This window comes from Nelumbo lutea, chromosome 1 (assembly GCF_056320005.1).
Source record: "Nelumbo lutea isolate HS-2025 chromosome 1, American lotus-T2T, whole genome shotgun sequence".
Classification (NCBI taxonomy): Eukaryota; Viridiplantae; Streptophyta; class Magnoliopsida; order Proteales; family Nelumbonaceae; genus Nelumbo; species Nelumbo lutea.
This window is the reverse complement of record NC_142684.1, coordinates 157,857,674-157,882,177: the sequence shown is the minus strand read 5'-3', so window position 1 is coordinate 157,882,177 and position 24,504 is coordinate 157,857,674. Positions and strand designations below refer to the sequence as shown.

Genomic DNA, 24,504 nt, shown 5'->3' with positions numbered 1-24,504 from the left:
AGTATTTTGTTTTGTTGTCTTGTTTTAGTTTTTTCTTGCCTCTTGGTGGCTTTTTCATTTGAAAGGGTGTCTATAGACTGTACTTTCTTCTGGCATTTTTTGCTTCTAAATTCTAATATATTCTTCCATTGCTAGTAAAAAACAGAAAAAAAGGATATATATATATATATATATATATATATATATATATATATATATATATATATTACAAGTGGATCTTCCTATCTATTTTGTTATGTATGTTAAATAACACTTAACACTTTCACAGTGATTAAACTTGAACGCAAAACAATTATCCACTGTTTATGCAGGAAATACTCCAGCGGTTTCCAGTAGATAATATGTACATGCCAGAAGTTACAAAGCAATTATCTCTTGCACGACAGATAGACAAGATTTTGCGGAAGGACTCCCAGGTAAACTGACCTTTCTTGGCTGAAGATATTTGTAGATGTATTACTGAATGTTTATAGTTTTAGTCTCTGATGCAGTTATTCAAATGATATTGCTAATTTTAGTTACAGAAAAATGGGTTGAATGGATACAAGTTATAATAAAGCTTTTTGGTGAGTACAAGTAGGGGTGTTCACGGGTCGGGTTGGGTTGGTTTGAGTTGGTTTGAGTCATTTTCTTCAACCACTCCGACCTAGTCGGTTTACTTTTTGACTTAACCGAAACTGGCCAACCCTGAAGCAAAACCGACCCAAACATGAAGGGTCGGTTTAGTCGGTTTTTATATATATCTTAAACTGAAATATCTATTTATATTTAAGTTTATTTCTTTTTAGTTTTTATGCAAGACCAAAATATATATTTAAATCGATTAGTTTTTTATGTAGAACTGATTTTTTTGTCAATATATATTTAAATTTATACAAAACTGAATTAAACATTATACTATTGTATTATATATGTATTGGTTTTGTGTTTTTAGTTTTTATCATAAATAACTATTTTTTTTTCAAAGTTCAAACAAAACACAAATAAAATATATCAACATTTAACGTATAGGGTAGGGACTAATTAGTAATTACTTAAACATACAGGATCGGTTCGGTTTGGTTCGGTTGGGTGGGGCCGGTTTGGTCGGTTTGACATTTAATGTGAACACCCCTAAGTACAAGTTAAACAAAGTTAGCACTTCCTAATTTGTCTCTTTATAAGGGAAATTTGCAATTGTTCATTGTTCAACATAATTAGGCTGTCCAGACTATGGTCTGTGACTCTAAATCCAATTGATGATGATATCCTGAATATTTACTTGCATATTGCTGGTCTGATGTTTTGAGAACAGTACTAGTTGTTGAGAAATTTTATACCAAGTGTTTTTTAGAAATAAAGTCATGGGATGTTTTTCTTTTAAATTGTTGCATATGTCAAACTCAAATTGTTAGATTTGTAACTCATTCAGCATGCATATTAATTGAAAAAATAGTATTTCTCTTTATTAAGAACCTTAAATTTCTTCTCAAAACATGACAAACACTAAGTTTCTCTGCATTGCTGAAATGACAAACACTTAATTTTAATGCCTTCAAGAATAACACTGATATAAAAAGTCTTTAATTGTGCAATTTCATATCAAATTAGCAACTAAAGAATGGTCCAATTTTATAATAAAAGCTTAAGATAGAGATTAAGTAAAAGAGAAAAGAGAGAAAGCAGTAGAGCTGCTGTTTTACTTCATGTGAGAGAGAGAGAGAAGAAAAACGGAGACCTCTTTATCCTTTTTTCTCTTCTCAAAACCCTTGGTTCTTTTATTTTTCAATAATAAAGCTTTATGGCTAATAAGATATAGTCATACTAATGATATTATAATAGGGTGTCCACCTGACCAAGAGCACGGGGTTGCCTAGACAATGCCTTGATAACTGTACCTCTCATCTTCACTATTTGTTTCTTACCTTTACCACCTCTCCCTCGACTCTATCACTCTTGGACATCTCTAATCAATGACAAGCCAAAGACCATGACTAAGGATTGACTTCAACTTCTTTTTGCTATTCAACGGTGAATCATGCAGGTCTATAGAACCAGTTAATTGACACCTTTTTCTCAACTCTTTGAGACTTTCTGATCATCTTTTTGTAAGCATGGCTTCAGGTTTTTAAGCTGAAACTTTTTCCCATCAGTGGAGGGCTGCAAGACAAACATGTGTCTCTTTAGACTCCATTATATGTTCTTTCACTAAATAATCCAATTAGCAGACTCTTCCATCTGTCTGTCTGTTGTGTTTTGATAGGTTATATGGTTTTCAAGTTCCTAGTGAGGAGATGACTTGTCTTGATTTGCATAATTGTTGGATCTAGATATTTTACTGATTGTGCGTATATGCCTAGTTCATCTTCTTGGTTGCATTGAAGTCAGAACAGCGTTCATATAACTGGTAGTGAACATGATGCTGACTGACAGACTGAGCACTGATTATGTTTTCATAGAGCTAGGATTTCTTAGTTTATTTTGTCATTATATGCCATGAATTTTGTTTTATTTTGTTTCCATGTTGAACATTTTTTTCTTTTCAAATTCTGAGATTTTTCCAGGAAAGGGCAAAAAAAAGTTGGTTGGAACGGAATGCAGAGTCGGTGGAATTGGTTATAGAGGACAATGAGAGTGAGGAAGAAAGAGTTAGCAGTCATAAGAAAAAGAAAATCAGCTCCATTCATTTAAAGCAATTGCAGCAGGTGTGCTCTAATGGTTGATTTCTTTGTTGATTACATCATACGCCTCGATTGGAATTTTAATGTATAATTAATCTGATTTTTATTACTTCATTGACATGCCTATTTTTTTCTAAATGAACTTTTTAACTTTTAAAATAATTCCATTTATTTTAAATTGCAGGAACTGAATGTTCTGCTTTCACGCCCTTTGCAACCAAAAACCTTCTCACATCGCTTTTTGGCAGGGGTATTCATTTGTAATTTTGTTCTTTTTTTTTCTGTTTACATTATAACCTTTCTTCTGTAAGAATTTATACTCTAGAACTTATTTTCTTGTACTTTCTTTTGCATTATACATTTTGCATTTCATATTCTAATGCTTCTAAGTTTTTAATTGTAAGAGTGTTTTTTGCATTTCTAAGTCAATTTTCATTTTCTGCTACTTCTTTTTTATCCCAGGATGCAAGGCACAGAGTTCAACTTTGAAGCAATATTGTTTTGTGAACTTTTTTTACAATGGGAAAATTTTTATCTGAACTAGTTAGAGTACCGATTCCATTTCAGCAATGCAATCCAGCATCCATCACAAGATCCTCTTGGTTGGTCAATCAAACACTCATATGTCCAATTCCTCATTGCCCCATATTTTGCTAGAGTATCTGCCAAAGCATTGGCAGACCTTGGAACCCAAACAACTGTAGCTATTAAAACATTCAGAATATCTCTCACCTCCCTTGTACATGCCTGTATTCAAAATATCTCTTGATTCCATATCATCCATCCTGTTACCACTCCAGTCACCTTCAATAATTAGATGCCTGTAGTTCATAGACTTGGCCCTTCTTACTCCAACACAGCCCATAGTTCTGCTCTAGTTGAATCTCCAACCCCTCCATGTCCAGTAAATAATGCTAAAATATGTCCCTCATCATCCCTAAAAACACCCCCAATTCCAGATTGGCCCGGATTTACCCAGGCTGCACCCATCAAAATTCGTCTTGATGAAACCAGCAGCAGGATTCTCCCAAAGTGAGGTTACAGAACTCCTCATTGCTGAAGATTCAAGCACTGTATAAATATAAATTACAAGTGCCTTAGCAATTAGCATCCTTTTGAGAAGTAATATTTGCATTGTTTTTTTGTTGTTAAAAGGCATATTTTATTTGTTGATGAATAAATTATGAATACGGCATACCAGGAATGTGAATGGGCAATTTCTATGATGCCAGAAGGGTTATGATACCATTGACCAATCAGAACCCCCCCCCCCAGTGAATTTTGATGAATGCCAGCTGACTGGTTGCCACTTTTATGATACCAGTTGATTGGTTAGAAGCTTTTAGGTATCATGCCTTTCTGGTATTGTTGTTGGACTAATGGAAAAATCTTTTCTTCCTTGCAAATTGTTGGCCGGATTATCACATGCCGGTTAGCTCAGAGTAAAATGGTATGGTCTATGCAAGAATATTTCTCTTTTCTTTTTTCCCCTTCCAAGTATTGTTTTTCCTGGTAACAGTGGTCTTGTATCAAATGAAAGGTGAAGGTTCAAATGCCACATATGCCCCATTTTTTCAGAGTTTTTCATACACAACATTATGCATATGCATTATTACATTACATAAGATTGTGATACCCAACTAAATTGTGGTGTAGCCCAACATGAGTTGGGTTCCAGTTTGAGCAAGTTGGGTCAGTCTTTACTATCCTCGCTTTAACTGATACAAGTAATACCAATATAGTCTTCTTTATCTACCATCATCTTTTCAGTGGTGCACATGAATCCTTAATGTGTTTCATATGATGTTATTACTTTGAACTAATTTTTGTTGGATTTGTCCTAGGCCGGTGTTTCCCCCCTCCTTCAACACCAATTTGAAGAATTAGCTAGGAAGAAACTAGTTGAGAATAGAAGCCACAATGAAAGCAAACGAAGTAAATTTGTGGTTATTGGTCAGGAATGCATGGAGCCGCTCCAAGCACTTAGGCGTGCTGGCCCTGAGGTATGGCTTGAGATTCACAACCACCTAGCATCTTATTCCTTTCAGCTGATTCTTTCAAGAAAAAATGTCCATAATTTGGTTTGAACTGCATAGGATAAATCCTCTTAGGACAAAATGACAAATAGTTATTACATTATGGATCAGATGCCAGGCACTAATTTCCTAAAACTAGGAACTCATGAAGCTTTTGTGCTGACTTACAGAGTTATTATAATTTTATTTTAGTTAGATGGTTCCAGAAGTTAAATACCAAGGGTTATGATGTCTTAACTAAAAAAGGTCATTACTCAATGTTAGTCCCAGCTATCTGGGGTATTGGGAGGGGTGGACTGGATAAATATCCAACCTTCGGCATTTTTGCACAAAGTGATGTTCTCAGACTCAAACCCATGTTCTCCACTCTTGTCAGCCTGAAATTTTACCATTAAACCAAGCAATGGGCTAATGGCCCTGGTTGTGATGTCTCAAGTCTCAACTGTAAATATAAAATGGTTTTCATGTCAATTAGGCCTTTTCATATACATTACCATTTTTTAAATATATTTTTCATATATATTGTCAGATGCGCATGGACTTGAAAGAATTGGCAGAAAAGCGAAGAAATATAGAGAATATAAGAAGAAAGAGGAAAGAAGAAAAAAAGCGTATGCCCATTTCCCGTTTTGTTTTTCTCTGTTTTGATTTACAATTCTGTTTTCTTTTTTAAATCTATTTCCAGGACTGAGTTTTCTCTTTTTCTAGGCTTGCGTGACCAACGAAGAAAGGAAAGAAAAAGATTGAAAAATGGCAGCGGATAGGAATTCTCAGTGCATTGACATGAATCTTGGAAAACAATAGCAGCATCCCTATAACATTTGGTTTATTCATTGAGAGGTTCTCACTACTCCTGTAGGTGTAGAAATGGAACAATGTGATTCAAGCTATCTAATTTGAAGGATGCTCTTTGTATTTTATTGTTGTATCAATATTTGAAATTGCCGGTTGATTTTAACAACGGATAATTGCAGAGTATCTATAATTTCTATAAATTATTTGATAGAAAAAATTATATCAAAGATCAGTATTCTGAAATTCAGACTGGAAATCGCAGCAGAGGCTGGTTGAACGGTCTATGTTCGCAGCCATCACTCAACCTCTAAGGGGAAAATTTGTGGAAAAACATGGAAGAAAATTGGAGAACCTAATATTTGTTACTATATTATACAATAGTATGAGATTGGAATCATGCGAAGGCTTTGATCAAATCAGGTTTGGGTAAAAGCATTTATTTTAAACCCCAGCTTTGAAATTTGGGTCATGATTGAATAGGAATCAAGGGCCACAAACAAACATGTTTGAGCATAGTTCTCCAATACAAACACGTTGAATCACTACATTGCCTTGCCAGATATTAGTCTTGAAAAGGGTTGCTTGAGAAGTGAATTTCCTCTACTTTTTCATTAGCCTATATAATAGGAATTTTCAAGGTTAAAAATGTTAGTAAATGTGCCAATGACACCACGTTTCGAAGTATCGATGCTCTTGAGTCTTGAAGGAGTTTTAGCACATCAAGAGTTTGTGTTGAAAACTATACACCAATAATCTAAGATTGAAATAACTATTAATAAAGTATAAACATATAAAATGCACACTTCATTGGTTTATATAAAGAGATACATTACAACCAACAATATTTGACTCTAACATTTAGATGCCATATATTAACTTTACTAGTAATATATCAACCAATGTTTGAACTTCAACCTACTAAAAAAATCATTGTAGGACTAGGACATAATAAATTGTTTGTGATAGGCTATTGATAAAATCCAACTTATAGTTCTTCCTTATCATGAAAATCACTTAAAACGTAGATAAAACAAATTCTTTTCTAATTTTTGGATTTTTCTAAAAAAGTAGAAAAAAATTATTTTATATTTTGACATAAATACTTGCTAGATCAAATGAGTTTAATAGATCATTGATAGATCCATCCTATAGTTCTTTCCTTCAATAAAAATCATTTACAATATATCAATGTTTTAAGACTTCAACTAGACAGGGTGATCCATCTTATGGTTCTTTCCTTTCAGTAAAAATCATCTTATAGTTTTTTCTTATTTTTTACTAATGAACTTATATTTTTTTTTAGTTTAATAGATCATTAACTGAAGTTGGTTTTGTTTCTTCTAAACTATTGGATGACCACAAATCTAAATAAAGAGATACACGCTTGGGGGAACTTCTCCAACAAGCTTTTTTGAGCTTTTTGAATTTAAGAACCGTTTGGCACATCACATCTAGTTTCTCCTTAGGGATAATTTTAAACCATTCTGGTAGATAAGCAGAAGCAGTTTTTTTATTGGTTTCTAGTTTTCACCCTTTTTTCATTTAAAGTGGGGAATATATTTAAGCTTTAAGATTTCCTTTTAACTATCGTCAATGCCCTCAAATTTATGTTTTAAATGACTATTAGCATATTGAACATTTTTAAATGCCTAAATTAACCTCCCAATTATTTGTTAGAGCTTCAAAATGATTAACATATGAATATATCCCAAATGCTTCTAAACCCCAAATTTGTCTGAAAGTAAAGCACTGCTTGTGGATAATTTCCAAGCTATCAGGTTAAGCCCTTCCAAACACCACCTTAGAATATCGATGCATGACTTAAGCATGAAAGAACTCTCTAGAGAAACATACATAAGGAGGACCATTGAGTGGTTATTTAGTTCCATTATTGTTTATTAAATAAATGTTTCGTATGACATCTTTATTGAAAAACAAGAAAAGTGGTTAAAAACATTTTTTTATGCCCAAGGGTTGGGAGAAACTTTCATACAACCTGAGAAAAATGTTTATTAGTTTAATTAAACAACATTTCAAATTCCACTGGGGGGAACGCTTACATGGTGCTGAACACCATTTTCAAATAAACAAAAATAGAACAAATACCATCTTAGTTATTAGTTTGCCTTTTGATATACAATAAATTAAGTGGGAGTTCGTCCTTGATATTGGAATGGTTTTGTTAATGGATCGTATCAAGGTCTGGATAGACCCGAGTCCAACCTTAAAATTAAATGTACAAAATTAAGTTTGAGCCAGATTGATAATTATACTGGTACATGTGCATTGCATAGAAATCGCAATTTCTACCCTACCTAGTGGTTACTTGCCCCTATTTGCCTTGAGGGACTGTTTTTTTTTTGAAGGATGGATTTTGGGATTCTCCGTACGCGTACAAGTATGATATGGTATTAAGTGGAAAGCATATAAACTTTATGTATTGAGTGTTGAATTTAATAATATTTTGAATTTTATGTGAATGATAATTGATAGTTTATGTTTTTTACATGTATTAATCAAATAATTGGAATTTTTGTTGTGTGTTGTGTTATTTTACTTGTTTATTGCTTATATATAACAAGAAATAATAAAAAATTAGATACTAGTTCTAAACCCAATCCACTCTACCCTTGAATGCAAAGAGGGTAAGGTCAAGTGGATTTGAATTCTCAAAATCCAACACACTACAAGTTTTGGGGCAGGCATGGGTTTGAAGGGTTAAGGAAGTGGATAGGGTCCACAAATTACAAAACCCTCCTTGAACCTGCTTTGTTGCCATCCTTAGCATCGCACATTGCATGTACCCTTGCAAATTGAAACATTTCGACATTATAATATGATAATATTATAAATATAATATACCCTAAATATATCAATATATCAAGAAAAAATATTTTTTATGGTCAAATTAGTCAATTTTATTAATCATTTTTTAAGTTTGATTTATTAATTATATTAATATCTGGTTCTGATCCAAAAATGATTCGAATATGATATAAATCAGATTCTATTCGACTTCAAAATACAAACAAAACAACCGAATTTTGATCTACATGTATCCGAATATCCGTTTCCAACCCTAAATGACCATTATTCACTATAATTGTTCGTATGGTTTTTTTTTAAATGCTGTAAGGTTAAGTTTTTTTTTTTGTTTAAATTATTATCATCCTAATTTTTGTGATGTTTCTGCTGTCTATCACCACAAATCTTTCACATTTCCAAAGAAGATTTTTTTTTTCATAATGTGTGTTCAGGATTAATTCACATGGAATAAACTTTGCCATAATTACATTTCATCATAATGTATGGATGGCCTTTTATTATGACAATTAAACAATTCAAGCTAAGGTTTAAAATTTGGATACATATCAAACCGGTATAAAGAGTTTTACCCGGTTTAGGGGGTAGAGAGGCCTTAAACAGACCCCTTTGAACCGGGTTGAAGAAAAAAAAAAGAATGACTCATGATACAGATTGATACGCTCCTACCGGCATATTAGACTATCGATATTTGAACCTTGATCCAGACCGTTGGATATATGGTTTAAGATTTTAACCGTTGAATCTCCAAATAAGTAAATAATGCCCATTGGATATAAAGCTAAGCGAGTGTTGCATATGTTATAACATTGTACATGATGACATACACTAACCCCCTCAAGAAAACGTTTCCAACATAACAGCCGTTTTGTGGTTGTTTCTAATACAGGTGAAAACGTTGCATATTTTCCTACATAACGGCAACAGTGCCAAATAACAAGAAAGCCGTTTTGCGGCTGTTTCCTACTTTTAGTGAGGATTGCACTGCCGTTTCCTCCGCAAAACACCTCACTGGAAACAACTACGATACTAAACACCAATCTAGGAATTCAACCCGACTCGGCGACTCGTGCCAGGCGAAAGCCGAAATTGGAGCAGGCGCTGTCTTGGACAAACAGAAGTATTAAAAAGACTGAAGCAGTCGTGTCGTGAACACTGGACTGGTGGAGTTGGATTGGCACTAGCAACAACCTTATCGAAAATGGCTCTATGGATGGAAGCAGGTTCGGAACCGACGACGGAAAGCGAAAGAGCAGATATCGATGGTATAATCGCCATTAAAGAATCAGTGGCTCTCGAGCTTAAGGTCTTCTCTCTTCTCTCCTCTTTTCCTTTTTTTTTTTTTTTCTCTTTTTAGTATGTATGTATACTTGTTTCTTTTCCTTGGTTTCATGATTTTCTTCACATATTTGAGACGCAAGTTCTATTGCCCGAGTTTCCTGTTTCCTTGTGGTAAAACTGTTCATTGACTAGGGTTCTTCTTCTTTTTTTTTTAATCTTTATGGGCCCGATACAAAAGTAGATTTCTTCGGTGATTCGAAGCCAAATTGTGTCAGGAATTCTTTTTGGATTGGACTACAATTACAATATGATAGTGTTCAGAGAAAATAAATTCGGTTTTCAGTCAGTGCTGCTTTTTTTTTTTTTATTTTTTTTTATTTTATTAGCACCTTCTGTGAAGTTGTGAAGTTGTGAAGACTGAAGAATAGTATTGGAAGGGTGAAGATGGATATGCTATTTAAGTTTAATATGATTTTTTCTAGTCATCTTGACTAAAATGTCCAACTGGTATGGACGAAAACAAGCATACGGACCTTGTCATGTTGCGAACTTTTCTGGAAATTGTAGGTAATTCGCCATAGAAAATTTCCATGCTAGGTTCTTTGGAGTGACGAGTTTAGGATGCTTCACTGCACAGTTATAGAGGGTTTGCTTGACTATACGAAACAGGCCATGCGGGTGAACTTTTCTTGGAAAAAAAAGGCACATGGTTGTTTGATTCCACGGGTAGTTGGTGTTTCATTGGAAACAAGTATGCAAATGTTGTTTCATTAAGAAAGGAAAATAGATAAAACATCCAAATATTGGCGACAAGGAACCATGTCATACAAAGCAAAGGATCCTTCCCAAATCCCCACCTCTAACTGGCCATAACTTTCACACATCAGATTCACAATATCTTGGTAACTGAATAACCTATTTAATGACAAAAAAAGCCAAAATGGCAAGCTTTGACCCCTGAAACAGCCATAACTTAAGCTGAAAGAAAAGTTGCAAACCTGCAACTTGAACTTCTTTCAATTATAATACCTCTAATAATACTATTTAAAATATTCTGATTCCTTTGAAGACATCACTACAACAGTAATGGATAAAAAAGAAACCTAAAAGAAATCAAAGTTGACCAAGATGAAAAAGAAAACGAAAAAAAATTACAAACCTACTTCTAGAGATAGGCTGTTATTACTTTCTCTTTCTCATGCCTGCATCAATTAGAATGGTTTTTATTAGTGAATTACTCAGTTTTGCATTTTTTGATTGGTTTTTTGTGTTGGTTTATTTATTCTAGAAATATTCATGTTGCTGTTTGATTCAAAAATTCCTGTCCCTTAATGTATATCTGCCTTCATATTCCTTTTATGCTACTGTTGATGCAGGAAAAAGGTAATGAGTATGTCAAGATGGGTAAAAAGCATTACTCAGATGCTATTGATTGCTACACTAGGGCACTAAATCAGAAGGCCTTGAGTGATTCTGAGAATTCAATCATTTATGCAAACCGTGCTCATGTGAATCTACTTCTCGGAAACTATAGGCGTGCTCTTGAGGATGCTGAAGAAGCAGTAAGGCTATGTCCTACAAATGTCAAGGTTGTAAGTTCATTTTCTTATACAGGATTATTGTTCTATTCTAGAACTTTCTGGATCATTCTGCTTCAACATGGAACTATGGATGTAGAAGTTTGAAGAAAGTGGCTTGTTGACTAGGCACTTTACCGAGCAACCAAAGCTGCTTTGACTTTAGATCTGTTGACTGAAGCAGCATTGTTCTGCCGAGCTGGACTTGAGCAGTCCCCAAGTAATGATGAACTAAAGAAGTTGGCAAAGCAAATTGATTTACGTAAATCAGAACATGAACTGCATGAGGCTCCAATTAAGGAGGCTGTGGCTGCAGCTAAGGTCAGATATTTGCAGTGTATGGATGCAACTCTTTTTAGGATCTTCATGATTTGAGTCCTGCTTCTGCTAAGCTTCTGGTAAATTTGTGCAGGATATTGCTTCTGCAATTGAGAATAGAGGGGTGAAGCTTGGGAAACCAATGTATCAAGAACTCACTGGAATAAAAAAGCCTATTTTAGATAGAAATAATATTCTCCACTGGCCCGTTCTTCTTCTCTATGCAGAGGTTATGTCCAGTGACTTTATTGAGGACTTCTGTGAAACTGATGTGTTCTCAGCACACTTAGACATGATATCCACTTTGTAGTCTTTCCTTTTTATATTAAAGCCTATGTTTACATGAAATTATGTAGTTAATACACTTGGAAACCTTCTTGATGTCCTTAGCTTCAAACATGTTTTCAGAAACTTGTCCACCATTACCATGGGATAGAGAACATGTTTACACTCGTGAAGCAGTTGAACTGTACTATGAGGTACGCCCTTGAATGATTGAATTTGGCTCATTTGGTTTTCCGTGAATAAATTAGAGGACTTAGAATTTATTTGTTCAGTGGAGGATTTTTGTTTGTGAATATTCTGGATATGTTTGATTGATCTCCATTGCAAGGAAAAATTCTTCAGTTATGTAGGTTAGAAATTTGAATGCAGGCTACCATTTTCCTTATGGCCCGAGATGTACATAGACATGTAGAGGTATCCGAGGAATATAAACAGAATGCTGAATGCCAAAAAGGTTTCAATTTCAAATCACTTAAACCCAGGATTATAGTAGTAAAAAATCTAGGGGTAATCCCAGGGATGTGACTTTCTGGGAGGTGGTAATAGAGGGGTTTGTCAAAATATTAGCTTAGTAGAAACTGAAGCCTGAATTGTCAACAAGCTTCTTGGAAAAGAATTGCATCAAAAAGGGGGGGGGGTGAAATTTTGGGAGGACATTTGGCGAGAAAATTCTTCACTATGCCAATTGTTCCCAAGAATCTACAATATTTCAAATCTCAGAGACAATGAAACCAACAAGCTGATTCCCTTGCTGAATTTGCTCCAGGACCTTATCCTTGTTTCCTTGGATTCTAATGAGAGGGTATTGACCCCTTTGGCTAAAGGCATTTTCACATGTGCATCCTTCTTTAAATCACTTGTTACTCTAATTGAAAGCCCAGCTTTTCCTACTAGAGAGTTATGGTCTAGCCCAATTCCACCTAAAGTAAAGATTTTTGTTGGGATGCTACTAATCAAATTATAAATGTGAACTGAATCCAGAGCAAGAAGAAAACAAATCTAGGGGTGTCCAGAATAGTCGACCCCCACCCTGAAGAGTCTCTTTTATATTAAAGAGATAAAAGATATGTACAGTTACAAGAATTCCCTTACAGGGCTGAAAGATAAAAAGAACAAATAAAATAATAAGAATACGATACTGTACAACAATGACTACTCTAATAATGTACATCAAGATATATCTTCACACTCCCCCTCAAACTGATGCATAGATATCAACATCAATTTGCCCACAAGAATGAGATGTCGGCTTTTAGTTATGGCCTTGGTGAAGATGTTGGCAATTTGCATGTGAAAGGCTACATGAGAAAGAGATATAGAGCCCGCAACAAGGGGGTCTCTAATAGAGTGACAATCCACCTTGATATGTTTAGTCCTCTCATGGAAGATTGGATTAGATGCGATCTTGATAGCGCTAGTGTTGTTAGCATTACAGAGGGATAGGAGTAGGAAGAGAAATACCAAGATCCATGAAAAGTGACTTTAGCCAAACAATCTCGCTACATGCAGAAGACATAGCTCTATACTCGGCTTCAGTGGAAGACTTAGAGACAATTTGTTGTCTCTTGCACTTCCAGGAGATGAGAGAGTCACCTATGAAGACACACCAACTAGTAGTGGATTGACGAGTGTCAAGGCAACCAGCCCAATCAACATCCGCGTAAACCCTCAAGTGTATGGATGATGAGGAGAGAAAAACAGTCTCTAACATAACGGATAATGCGGTGAACAACAGTCATATGAGGTTGTCTCGAGGTAGAGACAAATTGACTGACGAGGGGGGTATCAGGAAGGATGAGGCCTTCGGATTTAGATAGCTTGATGTTCAGCTCCAGGGGGGTATCAACATGTTTCTCATCAGTGATTCTAGTTAGTTTGACGAGATCAGAGGCACATTTTTGTTGACAAATAAAATACCCTCGACTGCTACGATGAACCTCCAAACCCAAGAAGTAAGTGAGAGGACCCAGGTCCTTCATGTGAACAAATGCCGTCATGATCATCCCCCATTAGAAGCATGTCATCAGCATACAATAGAAGAATAGTAATACCCTGGGGTCTTCTCTTAACAAAGAGGGAGTAGTCAGAGGAACTCTGATTATACCCAATTGCAACAATAATATCCCCGAAGCACTCAAACCAAGCCCTGGGTGCTTTCTTCAGGCCATATAAAGACTTCTTCAAGTGACAGACACGTGAATGATCACTGCAATGTCCAGGAGGAGGTTTCATGTAGATTGTCTCCTTTAGTTCACCATGAAGGAAAGCATTATTCACATCTAATTGGTAAATAGTCCACGAATAAACAGCAGGTATGGCCATAAGAGTCCGAACTGTGGTGATCTTAGCAACCGGGGCAAATGTTTCTTCATTATCAATCTCATATTCTTGATTGTATCCTTGGGCAACTAACTGAGCTGTGTATTGATCAAGAGAATCATCTGATTTCAGTTTGATCGTATAGACCCAATGGCTTCCAACAATAGAAGCATCTAGAGGAGATGGCACAAGATCCCAAGTATCATTCTCATGGAAGGCTTGAATTTTGGCATCCATAGCTTCTTTCCACTGATAACTTTTAATGGCTTGTTGATAAGATCTAGGGATATCTGTCGAAGAAAGTATAGCAGAAAAGGAACTATGGTTTGAGGAAAAACCATAGCGGTTAGGAGGTCGAGAGATACGGGTAGAACGACGAAGTGGAATAACCGAACTATTATCTGAAATAGGAGGATCTTGGGTTAAGGTACCACTTACAGAGGATATCTGAGATGAATGCTCTGGACCGGGTGGTAGGGGAGTTGTAGGTGCAGGAGTTGGGACACGTAGCCGCTTGCGGGTGAAGACAAGAAGATCTCTCTCGGTTGAGGAAGTAGTAGTGTCATTTGAATCAAAGTCCTGCAAAACAGAAATGGAAGTAGCAAACAATCTAGCAACCTCAACAAAGAATGAGATGTGTTTAAGTAACACAACATTCCGAGAAATCCGAATACGACGAATAGCAGGATCATAACACAAAAATCTTTTGTGGTCAGGACTATATCCCACAAAGGCACACATAGCAGACTGAACAGTTAATTTAGATTGTTCACGAACAGGAAGATGAACAAAACAAAGACAACCAAAAACATGAAGGTTAGAGAAATCTGGGGGATAACCAAAAAGTTTTTGGAAGGGAGAAGTGTTGCCTAGAATAGAGGATGGAAGAAAATTGATCAAATACAAAGTTGTATTGGCTGCTTCTACCCAAAACGAAGTTGGAGTACGAGATTCCTGTAGTAATGTCCGCACAAGACTGAGAATATGTTCGTTCTTCTGTTCAGCTACACCATTTTGTTGTCGAGTGTCTAGGCAGTTGCGTTGAGACTAAATTCCATAACTCCTCAAGTATGCCAGGAAGTCTCCATCTCTATATTCTCTCCCTGAATCTGAGCGGAGGGTAGTCACATTGCACTTGAATTGATTTTGCACTATAGTATGAAACAATTTAAATGCACCAAAGACTTCTGATTTGTGTCGCAGAAAATAAATCCAAGTATATCTGGTACAATCATCAATAAATAATACAAAATATTTGTACCCCAATCGTGAATTAATAAAAGCAGACCAAACATCACTATGTACTATCTCAAAAAGGTTTAGTGGCATGTTCAGATGTATGAAGAAATGGCAAAACATGACTTTTTCTCAAACAACATGTAGTGCAAGAAGCATCAAAAGTATCAATAGGGGGAATTTTATTCTTAATCAAATCTAGAGTCAAACAAAAATTTTAATTTTTGGGAATATGGATGACCCAATCTTTTATGCCATAAATCCCAAACATTATTTCTATAACACAATAGAGAATCAGACAAAGAAGAACTAAGTAAAGTTGAGGATGCCCCCGATTGAGATTTCTTGAACTCCAGTGCAAACAAATAGCCCAGCCTACACCTCCTTTCACCTTCTCAGTGTACCGGTCCTGTATCAAGCAACCATCATGAGAAAAGGTGAGAACATTTCCTTCATCAACAAGTTGGCCAACAGAAATCAGATTAGTAGTAAGGTTGGGTACTAAGAGGGTAGTAAGAGGGTTTTGGTTGGTGACAATTGGAGGGACAGATCATTACTACCAATGATGTCTAACTTTTCACCATTAGCAGTAATAATATGTTTATGGTGAGTTTTAGTGGAAGGGATTGGGTGGTTGAGGTAGGCTCTTGTCATTATGGTTGGTGGCACCTGAATCTATAATCCAAGCATGTGAAGGTGAAGAACAATATGCAGAGAACTTACCAAACAAGCCAATAGTAGAGAAAGCGGAGAAAGTAGCAGAAGATACCAGTTGCCAAACCCTTTCTTCATTCATGATACCTGTTGAATCACCTTTCACTGAAGACTCACCCTTGGTAGATACATTGTTTGTTGCTGGTCCATCTGTTGCTTGATAGACCTGAGGTTGAGTTTTTTTCTGAGAGCCCTTAGCTGGTCGGACTGGATAGTCTAGAATAATGTGACCATGTTGCTTGCAATAGCTACACACATTCTTCTTCTTACAGTGAGATGCAATATGTCCAAAACCCTTACACTCATAGCATGGGGTTTTGGAGAAGTCCTTGGAGGTTGGTTTCTTACCCCCATGAGCAACAAAGGCCGTTTCAGCCCCAACTTCAGCCATCTTCCCATCAAACCCAATTGCAGTGAGAAGTCTAGTCTCTTCCCTCAGAAGTTCCCCTAAAACAGAATCTATATCTGAAAGTGTTCCCCTACTCAGAATGTCGGACTTGATTATCTCATATTCAAGTCTAACTCTTATCAAGAACTGAGTCACCATTCTCTTCTCAAAGTGCTTTTGAAGATATTTCACACACTCCATTAGATCCGAGGGTTCAATGTGAACAATCTCATATTCAGCTCATAAATCAAGAAAACCAGAATAATACTCCTGTATCCTTCTATCTCCTTGGCTGTAAGAGAATATTTCTTATTCTATCTGATATTGTTAAGATACGTTGGACTGTTGATAAACTTTTTCTAGATGCATGTACATCTCATATGTTGTTTTCATTCTCCTCATGGGTACAGATATATGATAGTCAATAGAATTCAGAATCCAAGAAACAAGTTTACCATTATCCAACTTCCATTATTGTAGAGTTTTGGCCTCGGCCTCAGCTGCTTTGGTGACCGTTCCATTCAGATATCCTTCTAAACCCTTTCCCTCAACATAAAAGTCGAAGTGGAACTTCCACATCCCATAGTTCTGTCCATTCATCTTTAAAGGAATGATATCACTATCATCTTTGTCTGAAGCCATTACAGCAAGAAAATAACACAAAATAGGGTTCGACTGAAGTTTAAAGAGACTAAACTGAAGTAAAACTTGATCCAAAGACGAGTGAAATAGGCTGTATTCAATCCAAGAGTCAAAAAACTGAGATAGAAACCCCTTACATTCGCCGGAGATTGTTCAAGATCCAAAACAAAGAAAAGCTGAACACAGTCCAGAAAAGAAAAGTCTGGACTCAGCAGCCAAGAAGAAGAGTCCAAATCTCTCTCAAAACTTCACAGATCTCCGTAAAAATTTCAGAATATGTTGAGAAGGGCTAGGCGGCAACACCTTTCAATTTTTGCTACAAACGGAGGTCAAACGATAGAGATCCAATAAAATCTCTCTCTGGATGCAGAGAAAACAGAAAAGGGGTTCCTGGAGAGATCAAAACAGTCCAGGACAACTCGGCAGAGATGTAGGTTCTCAATAGATCACGAAAACAAGGTGGATCAAAGAGCAACTTGCTCTGATACCATGTGAATTGAACTTAGAGCAAGAAGAAAACAGATCTAGGGGTGTCCAGAATAGTCGACCCCCACCCCAAAGTCTCTCTTTTATATTAAACAGATAAAAGATATGTACAGTTACAAGAATGTCCTTATAGGGCTGAAAGATAAAAAGAACAAATAAAATAATAAGAATACGATACTGTACAACAAGGACTACTCTAATAGTGTACATCAAGATATATCTTCACAATAAACGCCTTGGAAAGCAATGCATGGTATCCTTGCTCAATTTTTTGAGCATATCAGATATGATTTGGCTTCTGGTAATAGGATTAGATTTTGGGAAGATGTGTGGGTTGAGGAGCTTCCCTTGAAAGATGTGTTCCCTTCTTTGTATGCTCTCTCAAGCCTTAAAGAGAAACGTGTCTGATTTCATCTACATTCCTTCTGGGATGGGATGGAATTTGGGGTTATTGAGAAACTTTAGAGAGTTTGAAATTGCATCAATATCAAGCCTGCTGAATATATTGGATAACCTGGTTTTGATGATTCTGTGGGTGATTAGGGTTGCTGTTATCTGGACCATTTCGGAAGAAAGAAATTCAAGAATATTCACAGGGAAGGAGAGAAGCAAGGAAGCAATCTAGGAGGTGATTTTTATCAAGGTAGTATATTGGCTTAGATCTATGGAGTTATTCAACAATGTGTGATGGATGATCTATAAAGAAAGTGGAAAGCAGTTGCCTATTCAGCGCTAGGTCAGGAGGTATCAGTTCCAGCTTGGTCCTCCCACCTAGTGGCTTCTTCAAGATGAATTTTGATGGAAGTATTGGTAACCCGGGGCCTTTGGGTACTGGGGTTGTTTCAAAGGATGAGGAAGGGAAAATAATTGCCTTGTTCTTAGGTCCAATTGAAGCAGGTGATTCCCTTAGAGCTGAGATCTTGGCGGTATTGGAAGGTGTACAGAGAGCTAAGGAGTTTACGAGGAAGCTGATTATAGAAGGAGACTCCAAGATGGTGGTGGGCTTGAAAGGAGATAAAAATGGTTTGTGAACTTGCAGCAATGAAAATAAAAAATTTAAGTGGCTAACAAAAGATATGGAAGTAAAAGTGAATTGGGTTAAGAGATGTGCCAACTCTTTTACAGATGGGTTAGCAAAATAGGGGTTGAATAAGGGTGCTTTGTTTTGGGCTTAAATATAACTTTTTCTGTTCTGTTTGCTTCTTGTTGGGGGAGATGAGAGAGGTTATTTCTTTCCATTGTATCCTTAATTTTCTTCAATGGAATCTTCTGCTATTGATAAAAAAAAGAATGGGTGATAATAGGGTGTGGTCCCCTAATCTGTCAGGGTTGTTTACTTGTAAACAAGGTTCAAAATTTTGATATGCATTGGGCCATATCATTCGATATGTACCGTATTGGTGGCCTCCTGTTATGCCTCTACGGGGGGTGTTTTGAGGTGTGACCTGGTTCAGGGGTAGATGAGCCTTAAACCGACCCCTTTGAACCAGTTTGAAAAAAAGAAAAAAACTAAAAAAAGAAGCAAGCAAAGATACATGTCGATATGCCCCAATCGGCGAATCGGCTTGTATTGATATTTTGAACCTTGCTTGTTAATCCTTATTTTCTTCCCTTGTGACCACCTCTTCATCCTTGCCCCTTCTTGTGAAATAAGTATGGTGTGCCCCTATCCCCCAAAAGTTGGTGCTTTTTGTTGGGAAGCCATATTATGGATGGATCAACACATGTGACCTATTACAAAAGAAGATACCAAAGTGGTTCTTGTGTCCCAACTAGTGCATTTTGTGTTAGTTGAATGGTGAAACTGCTTACCACCTATCAATCTCCTGCCCATTTGTTTGTTGTATTTGGGAATCGTTTTGCTCTTCTTTTGGTTGCAGGTGGATCCCTCCTATTTGTTTGGAAAGTCTCTTAGCCCATCTTTTCTGAGAGGCACAAAGAAGAGAGGTAAAATATTGTGGAAGTGTGTAAGGGCAGCAGTAGTGTGGACAGTTTGGGAGGAGAGGAACATTAGAATATTTGAGGATAGAGAAAGAAATAAGGGGAAAGTTATTGAGGCTGTTACCGTAAAAGTAGCACACTAGTGGAGACCTTGAAACTGTTTTCAGATTTTTCAGTGGATGACTTCTTCAGAAATTGGGGGTTGATAGCTCTTTCTTCTTTTAGAAGACGAAATCTCATTGAGGTATGGTCTCCCCCAATTGATGGGTGGATGAAACTTAATTTTGATGGAAGTAGCTTAGGCAATCCAGGCCCATTTGGAATTGGAGGAGTGATTTGAGATGGAGGTGGAAATATTTGTGGTCTGTTTTCGGGATTGTTTAGGATTATACATACGTACATATATATATATATATATGTATATATACAATTGGCCCACTTCACATAAATTTAAATTTTAAATTATTCTAGTTATGGGGGGAGTTAAGCAGCCACCCGACGTATGAAGAGTGGGGAAGTTGCTCTAACCTCCCTACCCATAACTGCCTCCTCCATAAAAGGGAGTGAGGGGAGGAAAAATGGGCGGCAGATAGAGGAAGAAAGGATAAAAGAGAGAAGAGAAGAAGAGAGAAAGGAGAGAAGAGAGAGAATAAGAGAGAAAATAGAAGAGAGAACTGCAATTCTGCTGATCGAAGAGGATCCAGATTTTTTTTTTGGTCTCTTATCTTCTATCCCTTTAAACCTTATCTATTCTCAATCCTTATCTCTCTCTCCCTCACTCTCTCTCTCTCTAGAGTTCTATTAGAACTCTAAATCTTATCTCTAGAGTTCTATTAGAGTTCTCTCTCTCTCTTTCTTTGATTGGTTGTATTATATCTGGTGGATTTTATCCACCACAAAAGAAATGTTAAAACAGATAAAAAAAAAGATTAATACTTGGGAATCACTGCCCTGCTCGGTGGATTTTATTCACCTCAAAGAACAGAATTCTCAGTGGGCTTCTCAGTTTGTTACAACAGATTATAAATAGAAGCTAGTACTTGGGACTCACTGTCCTGTTCGGTGGATTTTATCCACCTCAAAAGAACAGAACTCTCAGTGGACTGCCCAATATTACAATAGATTAAAAAAAACGAAAACAAAAGTTCATACTTGGGACCCACTGTTATTAATGAGCTGCCAAGTATTTCAGCAAGTGTATTGATACCAATAAACAAAACAAAAAAAAGCCAATATTTAGCATACCATATTCGGTGGGTCTCATCCACCTCAAAAGAATACTCCACTGTTGTAACAAATACACAATTCTGTTTTGATGGGTCCCACCCATAGGACCTAATGATCAGAAATTAATAATTGGGAGACCCACTATCACATTCGGTGGATCTTATCCACCTCAAAAGGTCAACAATGGACCATCCACTGTTACAACAAGTTAGATTGTTCTGATTTGGTAGGTCCCATCCACTATAAAAAGGGGGAGTTTAATAATAAGAATTCAATGCTCTAGTGAGCCATACCCACTGTCATACAGGTTTTAAATAACCTGATTTGGTGGGGCTCATTTAGCAATAGGTCCCACTATCAAATTAGCATAGTGGTTCACACCTATCAGCAGGTCCCATTGTGGAATTTTTTTAGTTTAAAATATTCAAGTGGGCCACATAGTTGTCAAGGCGACGCCTAGGCGACTAGGCGCTTTTCAAAGAACGCCTCGCCCAAACGCCAACTATGTTAGGCTCATGCTTAGTGGGCTGAAGCAAATATATATTATATGAATATTTATTAAATAAAAAAATATAAAATATAAAATATTTTATTTTTAGTTTTTATAATAGAACCTATTGCTTGCATGTTATCATGCTTTTGTTTTGAGGAAAGTAAAAAAAAGTTGATCTTCGAGGGTTTCACATTGACAATAGAATCGAAGTATCGAACTGTGGAAGATGAGAGAACAACAGCCTCCATCGTTCCCACACAGTCCTCTAAAGTCAAGGTGAGTTAATCAGTTTTCTTCTTCTTCTTCATTAGTTTTGTTCCCACACAGTCCTCCATTAGTTTTGTTCTCTGTTTCCTTGTTTAAAACAGTGGTTACGCCCCATTTTCTCCTCTTCCTTTTTGTATCTTTTCTCGAAGTTTTTTGAATCATTTTATTGGACTAAAACAGGGGCTCCACCTCCTTCTTTTGTTCTTAAATTTCCTGCATGTTTTCAGCTTTTTTTTTCTCATTATTGGTGTCTGAAACAGGGGCTCCGCACCTTCTTTTATTCTAAATATTCTTCTTTTATTTTAGTATTTTTTTCCACCAGCTTTTCTGGGTCTAGAACAGGGGCTCCACCCCCTTCTTTTGTTCTTAAATTCTTCCATTTTTTCAGCTTTTTTTTTTTGTTCTCATCATTGGTTTCTGAAACAGGGGCTCCATCCCTTCTTTTCTTCTTCATATTTCTTCTTTTGTTTAAATATTTTTTCACCAGATTTTCTGGGTCTAGAACAGGGGCTCCGCCCCCTACTTTTCTTTTTCATTTTCTTCTTTTATTTTAGTATTTGTTCCCTATGTATTGTTGATCTAAAATAGGGGCTCTCCCCCCTTCAGTTCTTTCAAGTTCTAACTTTTAACTTGTAAGTTGCAACTCTATATTGTTTTGCCTACTTGAAGCAACACTGCAAGAAATACAAGCACAAAAGTAAGTGCAGAATACATAAAACCAATAAAAACTAGTTCAAAAGGGGTAAAATTCCATCGGCAAGCCTTAGTTTTAAATTCTATCGCCTAGGCGAGGGCTAGGCGCTTAGGCGCCTGGGCACCCCATGGTCGCCTAGCCTCGCCTTGGCACCTTGAAAACTATGGTGGGCCACACCCACTATCAAACCAACATAGCGGGTCCCGTTTATCAACAGGGCCTATAATTAAATTTTTAAGTTTAAAATATTAGAGTGGGTCACTCCCACTATCAAACTAACATAGTGGGTCCCACTTGTCAGCAGGGCCCACTGTTAAAATATTCAAGTATAAAATGTTAAAGTGGGACACACCCACTATCAAGCCATCATAGTGGGTCCCACCCATCAGTGGGGCCCACTATTAAAATATTCAAGTTTAAAACATTAAGGTGGGCCACACCCACTAGCAAGTCATCATAGTGGGTCCCACTGTTAAAATAATTAAATTTAAAATATCAAAGTGGGTCATGTGATCATGTCCACTATCATTAGTATAGTGGGTCTCATTTATTTGTGGGGCCAACTGTTAAAACATTAAAGTGGGCCATGTCCATTACCAAATCAGTATAGTGGGTCCCACTTTTACTGATTAATGGGACTCGCTGTTAAGATGTGTAAGTTTAAAATACATAAGTACCCAATAGTGTGTGGGTCCCATGACCTATCTACCAAATGTGGGGCCTGCTTATGGGTATAACCCACTAAGAGTCCAAGTTGATGGGACTGCTTATACCTGTTATTGGGTTTAACCCTTACAAAGTAACTCTTTCATATAAAATCAAAATCAAAGGGTATTTCCTAAGAAATATAATTAAGGGGTTTTAGCAAACATAGTGCATACTTATACACCCTGAATAGGGAAACCCTAATTCTACTCAAGTTCTTTTTTTTTTTGTGAATTATGATCAAAACAGTGACCCATTGATCAAGGTGATTCATTATTAAGAGCAGAATTCATGGCTCGGTCAGCTCCCATGTCCACAGCTCTTAGACTTGTTTGGACTCCACCAGATCCGGGTTTCATCAAATTGAACTTCGATGGTAGCAGTGAAGGAAATCCAGGCCATTCTGGTATAGGTGGTATCTTCAGTGATGAGGAAGGTAGAATCATTGCTATGTTCTCAGGACCTATAGGCTGGGGGGAACTCATTGAGAGCTGAAATCTTGGCAGCTCTAGAAGGATTTAAAAGAATTAAACAACTGAATATTAGTAATTTGTTGGTGGAAGGAGATTCTCAGTTGACTATTAAATGGTTGCAGAAGGAAGTGTCCAGCTTGTGGAAGTTCTCTAATGAAAGAAAGAAAATTACTCAGTTAACTCAGAATATGTCTGTAAGGGTTCAATGGGCCAAGAGGAGCACTAACTCTATGGCTGATACCTTGGCCAAACAGGGGGTGGGAAGACTAAATCTTTTTTGGGCTATATTGTAATATATTTTTTCAGTTTGTTAGGGAGGGTTAAGTCTTTTTACCCTTCCCTTCTGGTTGTAATTTCTATATCTCTTTTTATAAAATTTCTGTTATTGATAAAAAAAAAAGAGCAGAATTCATGGCTGCTATTGCTGGGAATCAAAAAGCAGAGGAAATGGAAATCACAAGGCTGATTGTAGAAGGGGACTCAAAGATAATCATTGGTTGGTTGAAAAGTGGAGAAGGGGTGTTATGGCAATTTTGAAATGAGTTCAGGTGGTTCAAGTTGCTATCAAGACAGATGCACATTCATGTAAGATGGGTTAGAAGGTCTGCTAATGACTTGGTGGATGGATTAGCTAAGCAAGGAGTACATAGACATCACATGTTTTGGACTCAATGTTAACAGGGTGGTGGGATATTTCATTGTAAAGGGTTTTGGCTCTAACAACCTCTTGTTGTAATCCCTGTTTCATTAAATTTTAATAAAATTCTGTGTTGCTAATAAATAATTATAAACGCTTATGAGAGACTTCGGAAAAAGTGGAAGAATTGGTTTCTTTCTCCTCATGTGTGTGCTTTATGCTGGAAGAACAGGGAAAACACCAACCACCTTCTTGTGCATTGTTCCTATGCCTTGCAGGTATGACAGTATTTTTCTCTTTGGTTGGGGAAGTGTGGGTAGCACCTACTAATATTAAGGACCTGTTTAATTCAATATAATTAGGTGTGTCACTTGAAGGCAGAAAATTTTGTGGCAGTGTGCAGGGGGCTGTGCTAAGAGGTCTATGGAATGAGAGGAATGCTATAATTATTAATGAAAAATATAAACAGGTGGAGGAAGTGATTGAACTCACAATGATAAGGGTTGT

The 24,504-nt window shown here is 36.7% G+C and overlaps 2 protein-coding genes across 8 annotated transcripts in view; both read left to right on the top strand.

The window, feature by feature from the left end:
• Positions 1-5,718, top strand: part of LOC148878638 (P-loop containing nucleoside triphosphate hydrolases superfamily protein) — a 47,435-nt gene extending 41,717 nt beyond the window's left edge. For all 4 annotated transcript variants that reach the window (XM_088957694.1, XM_088957676.1, XM_088957665.1 and 1 more), the window contains 6 exons: positions 312-416; positions 2,544-2,684; positions 2,845-2,910; positions 4,505-4,663; positions 5,226-5,307; positions 5,405-5,718. In XM_088957694.1, the coding sequence (XP_088813820.1) occupies positions 312-416; positions 2,544-2,684; positions 2,845-2,910; positions 4,505-4,663; positions 5,226-5,307; positions 5,405-5,460 (609 nt within the window). In that variant the 3' untranslated portion in view covers positions 5,461-5,718. The remainder of the gene's footprint in view (positions 1-311; positions 417-2,543; positions 2,685-2,844; positions 2,911-4,504; positions 4,664-5,225; positions 5,308-5,404) is intronic.
• A 3,431-nt stretch (positions 5,719-9,149) lies between these two features.
• TPR2 (Tetratricopeptide repeat (TPR)-like superfamily protein) overlaps positions 9,150-24,504 on the top strand; it is a 31,380-nt gene continuing 16,025 nt past the window's right edge. For all 4 annotated transcript variants that reach the window (XR_016103250.1, XR_016103249.1, XM_088957646.1 and 1 more), the window contains exons 1-5: positions 9,150-9,620; positions 10,972-11,184; positions 11,302-11,493; positions 11,585-11,787; positions 11,891-11,969. Coding sequence is in view for 2 of the 4 variants with exons in the window: in XM_088957646.1 (XP_088813772.1) it covers positions 9,516-9,620; positions 10,972-11,184; positions 11,302-11,493; positions 11,585-11,787; positions 11,891-11,969 (792 nt within the window). In the remaining 2 variants the exon portion in view is untranslated. The remainder of the gene's footprint in view (positions 9,621-10,971; positions 11,185-11,301; positions 11,494-11,584; positions 11,788-11,890; positions 11,970-24,504) is intronic.